Genomic DNA, 14,001 nt, shown 5'->3' with positions numbered 1-14,001 from the left:
TCCTCTTTCTCTTCCCCTGACCCGGTCTTCTCTGTTCACTCAGCCTCACGGCAACGCTGGCCAGCGTCGGTGCAGCCAGTATCCCCAGTGCGGGCCTCGTCACCATGCTCCTCATCCTGACGGCTGTGGGCCTGCCAACGGAGGACATCAGCCTGCTGGTGGCCGTGGACTGGCTTCTGTAAGTGCCTGCCGAGGGCGCTGGGCTGCGGATGTGAGTCCAGCCTCCTGGGGCTCGACCAGATGCAAGGTTGCAGCCAAGGTCTTTGCAAAACCCCATGACAATTTCTTCCCTCCCTTCCCTCCCTCCTTCCCTCTAACATTTACTGAGTGCCTCACTGGGAACCAAAGGTGAAAAAAGCATGCTGAGGACCTCACAGTCCAGTGGAGGCATCAGATAAATTACAATACAAAGTAAAAAGCCCAGCAATAAGGAACCCACCACGGATGCACAGGGGGGTCCTGGGACATTAGGCTGAATGAACAAAGCACAGAGAATCCCATTTTTATGCCTTCTGCAGGAAAGGCAATATAACCTTGGCAATAAAAAGAGATCAGTGGTTGCCTGGGCATAGACGGGGTGAAGAGACTAATTGGGAAGGGGCACAAGGAAATTGTTTCGGGTGGTAGAAATGTTTCCTAGGCACAGGTACACACAGGTGTCTATGTTTGTCAAAACTCATCAAACCATACACTTAGCTTGAGTACCTATTACCATATGTAAATTATAGTTCAATAAAGTAGATGAAAATAGCTCATGTAGGGGCGCCTGGGTGGCACAGTCAATTGAGCATCTGACTCCTGCTTTTGGCTTGCATCATGATCTCAAGGTCCTGGGATCAAGGCTCATGTCAGGCTCTGCGCTCACAGGGGAGTCTGCTTGAGATTCTCTCTCTCTCTCCCTCTGCCCCTCCAGCTATCAATGGTGTGGTCTCTCTTTCTCTCTTACTCTCACTCTCATTGTTAGTGTATAAGAAAGCCACTGATTTCTATACATTGACTTTGTATCCTGCCATGTTGCTGAATTGTTGTATGAGTTCTAGTAGTTTGGGGGTGGAGTCTTTTGAGTTTTCCATATATAGAATCATGTCATCTGCGAAGAGAGAGAGTTTGACTTCTTCATTGCCAATTTGGATACCTTTTATTTCTCTTTGTTGTCTGATTGCTGTTGCTAGGACTTCTAATACTATGTTGAACAAGAGTGGTAAGAGTGGGCATCACTGTCGTGCTCCTGATCTCAGCAGGAAGGCTGCAAGCTTTTTCCCATTGAGGATGATATTTGCTGTGGGTCTTTCATAGATAGTTTTGATGAAGTTCAGGAATATTCCCTCTATCCCTATACTTTGAAGCATTTTAATCAGGAACGGATGCTGGATTTTGTCAAATGCTTTTTCTGCATCGATTGAGAGGACCATGTGGTTCTTCTTTCTTCTCATATTAATTTGTTCTATCACATTGATTGATTTGTGAATGTTGAACCATCTCTGTAGCCCAGGGATGAATCCCACCTGATCATGGTGGATAATCTTTTTAATGTGCTGTTGGATCCTGTTTGCTAGGATCGTGTTGAGAATCTTAGCATCCATATCCATCAGTGATATTGGTCTGAAATTATCCTTTTTGGTAGGGTCTTTGCCTGGTTTGGGGATCAAGTTAATTCTCACTCTCACCCTTGCTATAAAATAAAGAAATAAATCTTAAAAAATATATAGTGTGCAATAAAAGGATTGTACTAGAAAGAGGCACCCACCCCAGTCTTGGATGGAAGGGCAGAATGGGGGAATCAGGCAATAATGAACATGGTGACTGAATTTGCCTGGGCACCAGATACCAGCCACCAAGCATTTTACATCTTTCACTTTCTAACAACTCTGAAGGTTTGGTATTATTACTCTTGGTGTATAGATGAGGAAACTGAGGTATAGGGAGGCAAAGTGACTTGAGAGTGAGGAAAGATTTGAGTCCAATTTGGCTTGGTTTGGGAAGCTGCTACATTCTTCATCATGGCTGTATTCAAGCTTCTGAAGGCAGTGAGAGCTGAGCTGAATTGTAACTGGTAGGTAGATATAGACAGGGAAGGAAGCAGGGCATTTCAGTCAAGGCCAAGGCCCGCCTGTGCAAAGGCACCGAGGCAGCAAACAGTGTGAGGACCTATGAGTGGTTTAGTAACACTGGAGCACAGAGTGGGAGGCAGGGTCTGGTGAAAGGTGGGGCAAAATGGAAACCCGGCATGGCCACGCAGAGAAGTTCAAACTTGATTGTGTCCACATAGCTCAGCTACCTTTCCCAGTATATTTACCAGTGAAGGGCATTTTCATACTATAAGACACTCACTGCCCATTCACAGGGCAAGTCTATCCAGATGGCCCCCAACAGGGAGATGGGAATCAATCCTTGCTAAGGACCTACTCAGTCTCTGATGTTCTGTGAGGTATACACTGATGCTTCCTGTCTAATCTTGGAGCTAAGCAACAGAGGTGGGGATGCTGTTGTTTTCAATGTCAGGGACACAGAGGTCCAAGGCCAAAGTGGCCACACAGTTTTTTTAAACTGCTCTACATGGCAGGGGCAATTTTTCTGACATCTATTGACATAGATTTTAAGAGCCAGAAGCCACCTTTAATGCTTTTGAGTTTCCTGCATCTAAAACAACAATTCCTTCCCCCTCCCTTTGCCCTTCCAAAGGGAAAAACACGCCCGTGACTGAAGGGAAGGACATCTGGAAAGCTGGAAGGAAGACTCACCTCTCCACAGAGCTTGCCTGTTGTTAAGATCTAGGTTAGAATAGAGAAGTGCTCCCCGGACGTAATCTGTACACCTCAGGAGGGCTGCAAGGGTGGTCATGATCTTCCTGACGGGATCTTCATCACCAGGGAAATGCTCTGAAAGTACCTTTAGAGGGAAGGTGAAGAGTAAGAAAAATAGCCTCATTCTCTGTCCCTGCTAGCCTCTCTCAGGGGCTGGGGGTGGGTCGTCTGTGCTAGCTCCGTTGTTCTGGGAGCCTGTGCTGGCCCCAGGGCAGCTTTTCTCATGGCGTCTGTCCACGAGGAGAGGCGGTCATCATGGTGGCCGAGATTCCGCAGTGGTTTATGGGTGGAAGGATTGGGAGGGAACAGGATAAAGGAGACAAAGGAGTGGGGTGGGTTTTGCTGGGGAGGAGGACGAAAGGGAAGTGAGGGCATTGTCAATACTTTAGGGTCAGTCGGAGCTCAATACATGTGTGCTAAATTTCACCACAGAGTTGTTGTGTGATAACCAAGGGCCTTTCCACGCAGGAAGAAAGACTGAGGAAACTATTGAAATGACCTGTGCTTCCCCTGTGACTTTTGCTTCCTAAGTCCTGTGCCGCTTGGCTCCTTGAACCCCCTGAAACGGTGGACTACTCTTGCCCGTGTGTCTACATTACCTCGTCTCTTCTTGGGCTTACGTCTGAGGCCTGAAATCCACCATTAGAGACTGATCTTTTTATAAAAGATCATTATAGAGATAACCTTCTCTCATGATCATGCAAATGCCTTTCTTTGAGTGAAAAAATCTGGAAATGAAGAAAGGGAGCTGGTACTTGGTGGATTCCGCCATGTTCTTTACATGTGGTAATGATTAATCCCCAAAGAGCCCTAAGGAGTGTTTCACAGATGACGAAACCGGGAATCAGAAGAGTTAAGTGTCTTGCCTATGGGCACAAGAGAGCTTGGGTGGTCAGGTCAGGACCCTTTACCACTACCCCCATCCCCGACACAACTTCCTACTTGACCAGGCAGATCTAGTAGTGGGCAGAAAGGAGAGAGGTGCTCAGTCAGAAAGGTTTAGGGAAGACAGACCTATTAGGGTCACCCCCAGTTCCACAGAATAGCCAGGGAATTTTTCGTTTGACCTGTTTTTTTTCCTCCTCCCCAGACTAAAACAAAACATCAGAAAAGCCTAAATGGGGACAAATGGGGTCCAGTCAAGGTCTCTGCTACTCCGAGAATTCAAGCCCTCCAGCCATTGTGGGCGCTGGGCTTCTTGGCAGTCATTTGCTTCCAAGCCTGTTGGATGAGAGCCATTTCATGAAACGTCTAAGACCCTACCCACTTCTGACCTAAATACTAGCGAATGGAATAGGAGGGCTGGGTCCTCCCCATCACCCCACACCAGTGCTCACATGTTCGTACTTGCGCCGAGAGCAGGGCGTCCTAACTCCAGGGCAGGAACGTGCCAGCAGAAGGGAGTTGGCTGAACCCAAAACTGATGATACATTTGGATTAACTATATTGATGAAACTCTATATGAGAAAACTCAATCCCAGGCTGGCGTGGGAAGGAAGGTACAAATGAAGAGCTGTCTTCTGGCTCTGGTTGGATCTCAGGTGTGGGAGGGGCTGGGGGTTCTGTGCCCAGAGAAAAGAAAGCAAACAGTCAGGAGCCCTGGATCTGAGCTCTGCACTTACTCTTTGTGCGACTTTGAGCAAGTTACCCTCCAGACTTCAGCTCTGTCATGTGAACAGTGAGAATAATGACTTGTCAGCTTAAAAGCAGAGTCTACACCCCATGCCCTTGAGTGCCCTACTGGTTTTAAGACCTGGACTAGGATTCTGCGGGTGATGGATGTTTGTATACAAATAAGCCTGAACGTTCCTTTTAAGAAGAGGGAAAAAAGGGAGGGTGGAGGAGCCTGGGAAAATGTGTGTAGGGGTCTGTAGCTAGGTCAGATCTGCTTTGAATTAGTAATGGTGGCACATTCTTGCTCACCAGCAAGTGGAGCTCTGGAAACATACTCTTGGTCATGAGCTCTGTGGCCACTGGGTGCCTGTTACAGTGTGAGTGGGGAGAGGGGGAAGAGGTGACACAGATGTACAGGGGGAGGCTGGCCATTCCCTAGCGAAATAGTCGGTGGTAGAGGCGGGGGGAGGGGGCAGCAGTGAAGTAGAGAAAAAGAAAAGGTGAAGGGATTTCTTTTTTTTCCTCTCCAGGCAAAGCTTGTAAGCTCTCATAACTCTAGCAATTTTTCAATTTAAAACCAAACAAAGCCTGCAGTGACATTTAATGTGCCACAGTGTTTGCCAGCTGCTGGAGACTGGCCAGCCTCATTACTGCCCGCCAAGCCCTGGATGCTTTTCGATGGGCAGGCTTGGCTGCTCTGTAAATGTCATGGTGAAAACGAAGATTCTGGGCCCCAAAAACTGCCGGAGTCCTCAAACACCGGATGGGTGGGGCTGGTAAAACCAGAACCTTCCCCAGGGTCCAAGAAGCCCTCTGTGTCAGGAATCCTCGGCACCTATTTCTAAGAGAACTCGCTGACACCGCTGTATCTTGGAGGGAAGCAGGAAGGAACCAGTACCAGGAAGAGGTAATAAATAACCAGGTCTGGCCACAGGTGGCAAAAGGAAAGCCAAAATACAGTGAAACCCAAGGGGATCCATGACCCACTTATCACATAAGATTGCTGGTGAGATCGTTTCTGGGGACAGATTTACTAGCTGGGGGACAGAGTTGAAATCGAACTTACTAGGGAGACTTACGGCCTCCCTCCTGCAGGGGAGCTCTGAAGCTCCCTGTTAGCATCCCTCCCTGGAGGGACTAGAGCAGTGATGCTCAAGCTTGAGCATGCGCCAAGATCTCCTGGAGATTCCGGAGGTCTGGAGTGGGGACCAAGAATTAGTATTGCCAGTGATTGCCAGTGATGCAGGCCAGGGACCTCACTTCCAGAAGCCATGGATTAGAGATAGGGAAGGGAGAGTAGGGGTCCCTGATTTGGGGATATCAGCACTTCGATTCTTTTTCAAGCAGGGCTTCAACTCATGACCCTGAGATCAAGACCTGAGTGGAAATCAAGAGTCGGATACGTTACTGACTGAGCCATCCAGGCCCCCTCGGTTCTTCCCTGAACACCAGTTGGCCGTTCTCGCATCTAGTCAATAAAAATGATGGAAAGGACTCAGGATACCGATAACTCATACTCAGCAAGTACCCTTTTAATATTAGACAGTATTCTAAGCACTTTACTTGGACCTGTTTAAAAGTTGCCCCAAATCATGAGGCAGGCAATGGTATTATCCCCATTTAACCATTGAGGAAACGGAGGCTCACAGAAAAGTAGCTTATCTTGATTTAGTGCATGTTGAATGGCTGATCTGGGACTCAAACCCGGATGATCTGGCTGTTCCTTGAGGGTCTGGGCCTATCCACCTGGATTCTAGTTCTCTTACTTGAGACACGTGTATGCACATATACACACAGAACTGGTTGAAGCCCTACTCCGTGTCTGGTGGAAGAAGAAATGAGTTCCTACATCTGCCATAGCTCTGAAGATTCTAGGGGCGTATGTTTAAATATTTTCTTTGATTTTCCAGTCCCATAGAATTCTCTCTACGTCACCCATTCTATGTCGACCCTAGGATGGGTTGTGACCCTTTCTTCTAAGTCCTTCCCTCTCCTGACAAAGCGTCCCTGGCTCAAGGTGGTGAAATTACAGATCAGGGGTGCGGTGGGGGTGAGGTGGGGGTGGGGGTGGGGGTACAGTCCTGCACAGCAAAATCACTTTTTAAAGTATCACAAAAGAAATATGGAAAAACAAGGGGAGGCACAAAGCTCAGGAGAGTGATAAGATGAAAAAGGGAAAATGTCCCTTTATCTACAATTGAATCTTGAGTTTAGTTTCACTGAAGTAATCACTTAATAATTTCAGGTAGCTTGGAAACAACAATTTAATATGAGGCACCCCTTTTCTTTTAAAAGAAGTCCTTTAGTGCCCACCACACCCCTCCTGGTCTCCTCTCCCTGCTCTATTTTGCCCTTCGGTCCCTGTCTCCCTGTGCCTTGCTCTTCCTTCCACCTCTGTGTTCGCCCCCAGCAATCAGGACACCTCTCTGGTTTTTGTAGGCAAGGTAATTTAGGCTGTCGGCATCTCCTTCCTCCTCCCTCTACATCTTGCCCTGGCCCCAACTTCTCACCACCAAGACAGCCAGCCAGATATTTGCCAAACAAAAAGATACTTCTCTTTCTAGAGTTTTTCCATCCTCTTCAACAACCCATCCCTGCCCTTTCTCCCTCACATGCCTGCCCACCCGCCTCCCTCCATCTTGCCCATGTCACCAACCGAGACCACGTGGTATCAGCACTCAAGGAGCTGGTGGTCTAGTAATGGGGACAGATGTGGTCAAAAAATCCCAGCCGAGTTGTGCTAAGTGCCAAAAGAGGAGTGTGCAAGACTTGGTGGAGGAAACAAAAGAGGAAGTGGTTTACTCCCCTCTTCACTTGGACTCCTGAGGAGGAGAAGGAGGAGGAGGAGAAGGATGAAGAGCCCAACTGGGTTTGTGTCCCGTGCACTGTGAGGCTTTTTATATGCAGAGTTTGGCAGAGGCCCCCTTGATGACACATTAGCGTTCAGGACACATTAGCACTTACTATCTTCTCAACATGCTTGGAGGGAGGGGTTATTTCCAAAGCTGACAAATGAGAAAGCTGAGTGGGAAAAGCTACGTTTCTTGCCCTGCCGGAGCTGGGATCGCAGCCCGGGCTCCCATCCAAGGTTCACGCTCTTCCCCAGTGCTTCAGCGGGCCCTCCTTCCCTTCTCATCCCCATGTGGCTTTAGCCCTCAGATGGTTCGGGTCGTGCCAGACTTCTTAGGTCTGGGGCCTCAGTGACCCCTCTGCCACACTGTGCGCTCTGCATTCTAAGAGGCAGACATGGTGGTTTGTGTCTGAATGCTAAGTTGAATCACATGAAATTGTCAATGTTTGGCTTTAGGGAACTGTCAAAATGGCAATTTCATATGGCTCAGTCCAATACAAGGAACCAGATAGATTTTGGGTGACCCTGCTCCCTCGGCTCTGTTAGTTCATGAGAACCAGGACTGTCCAACAATTTTAACACCCTCCTGCCAGAGGACTTAGATCAAGAGATAGAAAAGAGAGAAAAAGGACCATGGCAATTGTCTTTCTCCCAGGGAACCAGACCGGGTTTGTCAGTATGAATAAGGAAGGCAAGCCCCTCTCTCATCTTTGGTGGCCCCAGAGCTAGGGCACCTGTGGTGGTGGATCCCCTTCAGCGAACGATTCTGACCTCCCCTCCGTCTCCTCTTCATAGTTCTGACACACAGTGTCCAAACCCAAGGATAGCATCAAGCACTCTAAAATTCTTTTTACCAAGTAGCCTTGAAGTACTTGAGGTCAGCAGAGTTTCCTGAACAGTCAGGACTAGTTGTGAGACAAAACGAAAGTATCCGCCTGTGGAGAAATTTCCACGTGGGAACCGCAAACTCCCATATCCTACTTTTAGCTAGACTTGGACTTCCCCAGAGTTGGTCAGACATTCCCCTGGTGGCCTCTGCTGCAAACTAAAAATCCTATCTCCTGTCTCCCTCCATCTCCCTTTCCCTCCCTTCACCTTCTCAGTCAGTTGCCTCGAATACGTTGATAACAAATAATGGCATCACTTTCTCTTTCTCATTCAGTTTTCTATCCATGGTGAGCCATCTTCTCTCTCTGCCTCTGGCTTGTACCTGCCCTGGCTGGATCAGTAATGGGCTTCTTTGTCACTAAAACCAAGGGGGCACTTTTACTCTTCTTACCTGACCTCTTGGCTGTAATTGATATTCTCTACTACACCCTTATTTTTGAAACACGCTTCCCCCCAACTCTTCCATTTTTCTTCCATCCTTGCAGACTCTTATGCCTGTGCACATTTCTTGACTCTTGGTCACCCTCAGGGTCCAGACAATACTGCCTGCTCTTCTCACTCTCCATTCCCTCCAACGATGAACCAAACACACTTGTGGCATCCACCCATCGCCTCTTTAGGTACCGACTCCTAACTCTCTATGTCTCTCCTGATAGTCCATATTCCCAACCACTTGTGGGACTTTTCTTCTTTGCTGGCTCCCAGATTTCAGGCCCGGTATGTTCCAGCTGTATTGAGAACATTTCTCATCCCAACCTTTCATATCCCATACATATGGTGGCACTGTTCACTGGTTGCCCCAAACCAGAAACCTGAGAGGAACCCTTGACTCTTTTCTCATTTATTCTCTATAACCAGTCAGTCCTCAAGTCCTGTAATTCTGTCTTATAACCTTCCACCACATCTTCACTAAGTGGGTTTTGCTCTTTCAGACTTGTTCTCCTTCAGACCATTCTTCATACTAGAACAAGCATGGTCTTGCTCTCCAGTGGCTCCTCATCAATCTTGGGATAATGACCTGACTCTTGAACTTGGCTGACAAGGCCATACATGATTTGGTCAATTCTTACCTTCTGCCTCTCATCCCACTCATTTGCCTCCTAAATGCTCTTAGGTGTTCTTATCCTTTCAATTTCACATTATTTATTTCTTTTCTGCTGCTTTGTCTCAGACTTATCCTTAGAACCTAAGTTGAGATACTTCTACTCAAGTCTTTCCTGGGGCTCAAGCATAGTTAAAATGTCCTACCTACAAAATCCCATAGCACCCACCACTTATTCCTACAAGAACATTTTATCTCACTCTATGGGGGACACAGAGAAGTAAAGAGAGTGTGGGTTCCAGGGGGAAGAGGGAGCATGGGAAGGGCTTTTTCTTGTTCTTTGTTGCCAGTGCACTGGACATAATGTCCTGCCCACACTAAGATGCTCATTGTACATCTGTTGAATAAATAAAATGAACAAGCAAAGAACTCAACAAGTATTAGAGTCTGCGTTCTCTTCTTATTTCCACAAAGCCATTTGGATGCTCTTGTGCTCCTGTAATCAATCTTTAATGAGTTCTTAAGGCATGCCGGATGTTTCTTGAGAGGTGATTTGCTCTAGGTAAGAGAGTCAGAAGATCTGGGTTAGGGTTCTAGCTCTAAATCTAGGGCCCTTCCCATCCTGATTTTAGTGTCAGACATCAGCATGCTTTGGTTCTACTTGATCCCATCTTCATTCATTCCTGGCCTGATAACTATTTCCTCTGGTCAGTTCATTTTCCAATTCAAGGAGGCCTGAGGGTATGGGAGAGAATAGATATTCTATTCTGAAAAGTCGATTCAGTGGCTGCTCTGGAGAGTTGGGATCTGATGTCAAAGAAAGTCAAGGGTTGAGGAAATGAGAATTTGTAAACTTATATCACCCATTTGGGTGGCAATGGATTTGTTAAACTGAAAATTCATTAACCCTTGAGCATAGTGTCTTGTGTTTTTGCCCATATGATGGGGGTGATGGCTCTTCCCAAAAGGGGAAAGAGCCAGCATATAATGAATATTCACTATGGGTCAGGAACTGGTTATATCTTCTTGAAATCCTATAAAATAGGTATTTTGCCTGCTTGAGAAAAATTCTGGTAGGGGAAGTGACCCAGGTTTTATAGTTAGGAAGTGGCAGAGCTGGTTTCAAAATCAAAGATGTCTGGCTCCAGGGCACTTTGCATTGTGGATTCTGGAAGCTCAGTGCCTGTGCTTGAATTTGGTTCTGTGACTTTATTAGGATGTGTAACTTTGCAAAGTCCCTCTGAATTTTCATTTCTTAAATATGAATACTAAGTTTAGAAATTCCTTAAGAAATTGAAAATAGAACTACCTCTGACCCTGTAATTGTACTACCAATATTTACCCCAAAGAGTCAGATGCAGTGAAAAGAAGAGCCATCTGTACTCCACTGTTCATAGCAGCAATGGCTACAATCGCCAAACTGTAGAAAGAGCCAAGGTGCCCTTCAACGGACGAATGGATAAAGAGGATATGGTCCATATATACAATGGAATATTATGCCTCCATAAGGAAGGATAAATACCCAACTTTTGTATCAACATGGATGGGACTGGAGGAGATTATGCTGAGTGAAATAAGTCAAGCAGAGAGAGTCAATTATCATATGGTTTCACTTACTTGTGAGCATAAGGAATAACATAGAGGACATTAGGAGAAGGAAAGGAAAAGTGAATTGGTGTAAACTGGAAGGGAAGACAAAGCACAAGCAACTGTGGACTCTGAGAAACAAACTGAGGGTTTTGGAGGGGAGGGGAGTGGTAGGTTAGGTGAGCCTGGTGGTGGGTATTAAGGAGGGCATGTATTACATGGACACTGGGTGTGGTACATAAACAATGAATCTTGGAACACTGAAAAAATTAAATTAAATTAAAAAATACTTCTTGCAACATTTGTAGAGAGATTAAACAAGGTAATACCTGTAGAGCATATTTCTAGACATATTAAATGTGATATATCAGCTGTTGTCCTCATCACCACCATCACCATCATCAGCATCATCTCTACCACCCCTGCCTTCAGTTCATCTGCTTGCCAGTAAGGTAGATCCTTTTGGGCCATGATATAAATGGGTACTCAGAGAATTCCTCTTCACCTGAATGCTCTTTGGAATTTAACAATTGGTCAAGGATGTTGGGTTCATGGCTCAGGACACATGCCGGGTGGGACTGAATGTAGAGTTGAAACACAGCAAAGGGAACCAACGCTATGTGATGGATAAAGAACTCAGCGGGTTAGCTGGGAGGCCACCGTAAGGATTGTCCTGCAAATAGAGTTAATGTTTCTAGGGGGAGATGGTAGCTTAACTCTGCGTGTTTGGGCATTCTACCCAGGTGCTGCCAAAACAGACTTGAATTGACTAGATAAGATTTATAGTAATATTTAGAGTACACATCATCATGTAATAACTAATGTTTTGTGAGCTCTTGCTAAATGTCTCAGAGAATTCTGTGCTAAGCACTTTGTTATCTTATTTAATCTTTGCAACAACCCAGTGTTGCAGACATTTTTATTATTTTGATCTCACAGGTGAGGCCACTAGGGCTCACAGTTAAATGTTAAGTATGATGAGTGTTGTCCAGCAAGTAGAAGGAAACACTGGCATTTGAATCCAGGCTGTCTCCAGACGTATATATCTTTTCTTAACTATCATCATGAATACCTTCTCATCCCTTCACTCTGGGTCTTCTTACCAATCTTGGCTTTATGGTACTTAATTTTGTGGAGGACCTCAAGCACCAGTATTCATTTGTGTTCAGACTCTATTACCCTGAGGCAGATTCTCCAAAGCAAAAGGGAGGAGAGGAGCATTCTCAGATGGAAATATGCTCCTGAGAGCTGAAGTCGGGTTCTGATCTTTATTTTTGCAGGAGGAACATCTTTCTACTTGAAACCAGAGGCTGGCAGACTCACAAGCTCCTTGCAAGGAAGCCAGGCCAGATTCCTCCTGGAGTGGCTTCATTTCTCTAATGAGAAATAGATTTAATAGTAGCAACTAGAATTTATTTTAGGACTTTGTTCTAAGAACTAATTAAAACTTCCACTAATTTTAGGATCCTTATAATTTTTTTAATTAAAGGCTAGAGTGTCCTCAACTATGACGTCTTTAGCAACATTTTTGCCTAAATTCTTTCCTTTTTAGAAAAAAAAGGTTTTGATTTTCCAGCATCCTTCTCTTTCAGACTTCTAGTATCTCATACACAAGGTTCAAAGGACTCTTAATACCAATTGTACTAAAGGACCAGAGAACACAATTTATTCCTAACAACTCTGTTTTCCTGGGGTTGACTTTCTAAGAAGGAGAGTTCTGGACCATCCAGTTTTTTCAAATCAGAACTTGGGAAAAAGATTTGAGAAAGGGGTTTGCTTGACACTTCCTGATTCAAGAGGCACTCTGGAAGATTTTATTTTTTTAGGTTAATAGAGAGAGCATAGCAAAGTATTCTGGTTTTTCCAGGACCCACAGCCTCTGCGCATATTGGTTAGGGAGAAAATTGTGGCTGGGTTTCTCATCCATTAGCTGTGTCCGTGTGTACGTATGCGTTGTGGGAACAGTGAGGTGCTCTGGGAAAGGTATTGTTAGTTGCAATCCTTACAAAGAGATGAATTCTCTACTATAGGAGAATTCACAGGTAGAATTAATAAGTAACATAAGAGGAGGTAATCTGGAGTCTTGGAAGAATGGTTTACATCAGGAAGAATTGCTGGACACCACTAGTAGTGTCCTCTTACTTTCCTTCTACTTGTTGGAGCCTGGGTGCCAATTCTGAGATCTGAGAACTATTTTCCTCCAATGCTTCCTTCTCTCCTTTTTTTTTTTTTTTTTTACTATTGTTTATTGGGTTTTTTTTTTTTTAAGATTTTATTTATTTATCAGAGAGAGAGGGGGAGAGAGCGAGCACAGGCAGACAGAATGGCAGGCAGAGGCAGAGGGAAAAGCAGGCTCCCCGCTGAGCAAGGAGCCCGATGTGGGACTCGATCCCAGGATGCTGGGATCATGACCTGAGCCGAAGGCAGCTGCTTAACCAACTGAGGCACCCAGGCGTCCCCAATTGGGTTTTTTTTTTTTTAACCATCCATCAGAGATTTTGCTAAACCCTTTATATACATGATCTCATTTAATTTTCATACAAGCTGATGAAGTATGATTGTCATCTCCAATCGACCAACAAGGAAATCAAGGCTTATAAAAATTAAGTAACTTGCCCCAGATCAGACAAAGGGAAAATCAGAGCAGTCCCAGGTTTCTCTGGTTCTAGACCTTGGCCTCCTGGCCACCATGTCACTGCTCCTTCACTAAATGTTTTCTGTTCTTTTTTCTCAGGGACAGGATGAGAACTTCAGTCAATGTTGTGGGGGACTCTTTTGGGGCTGGGATTGTCTATCACCTCTCCAAGTCTGAGCTGGATACTATTGACTCCCAGCATCGAGTGCATGAAGATATTGAAATGACCAAGACTCAGTCCATTTATGATGACGTGAAGAACCACAGGGAAAGCAACTCTAATCAATGTGTCTATGCTGCACACAACTCTGTCATAGTAGATGAGTGCAAGGTACCTTTCCCCTTCATGGATATTGAGACCTGTATATAATAGTGCATGCTCGATTTCCTAAGGCAAGCACAAAAAATCCCTGCATGTATTATTGTCACATTTATTTCTCTGAAGGATCATGTAACCCAAGCTTCTGTGAGTCCCAGATCATCTAACTCTGTGTCTAACATACCAGGAAATCATCAGGTCTTACAGTGGGAGAGCTGATCACTTGCTTGGTTTGTCTGTGTGATGTAAAACAGTCATTCT

The 14,001-nt window shown here is 45.5% G+C and overlaps 1 protein-coding gene across 2 annotated transcripts in view; it reads left to right on the top strand.

Moving 5' to 3' along the window:
* SLC1A2 (solute carrier family 1 member 2) overlaps positions 1 to 14,001 on the top strand; it is a 132,403-nt gene that overhangs the window by 105,859 nt on the left and 12,543 nt on the right. For both annotated transcript variants that reach the window (XM_082748956.1, XM_082748957.1), the window contains exons 9-10: positions 44 to 178; positions 13,521 to 13,752. In XM_082748956.1, the coding sequence (XP_082605082.1) occupies positions 44 to 178; positions 13,521 to 13,752 (367 nt within the window). The remainder of the gene's footprint in view (positions 1 to 43; positions 179 to 13,520; positions 13,753 to 14,001) is intronic.

Source organism: Mustela nivalis, assembly GCF_964662115.1.
Source record: "Mustela nivalis genome assembly, chromosome: 9".
In the NCBI taxonomy this organism is placed as follows: domain Eukaryota; kingdom Metazoa; phylum Chordata; class Mammalia; order Carnivora; family Mustelidae; genus Mustela; species Mustela nivalis.
Note: the sequence above shows the minus strand (reverse complement) of the source record. Positions and strands in the feature narration are given on the sequence as shown.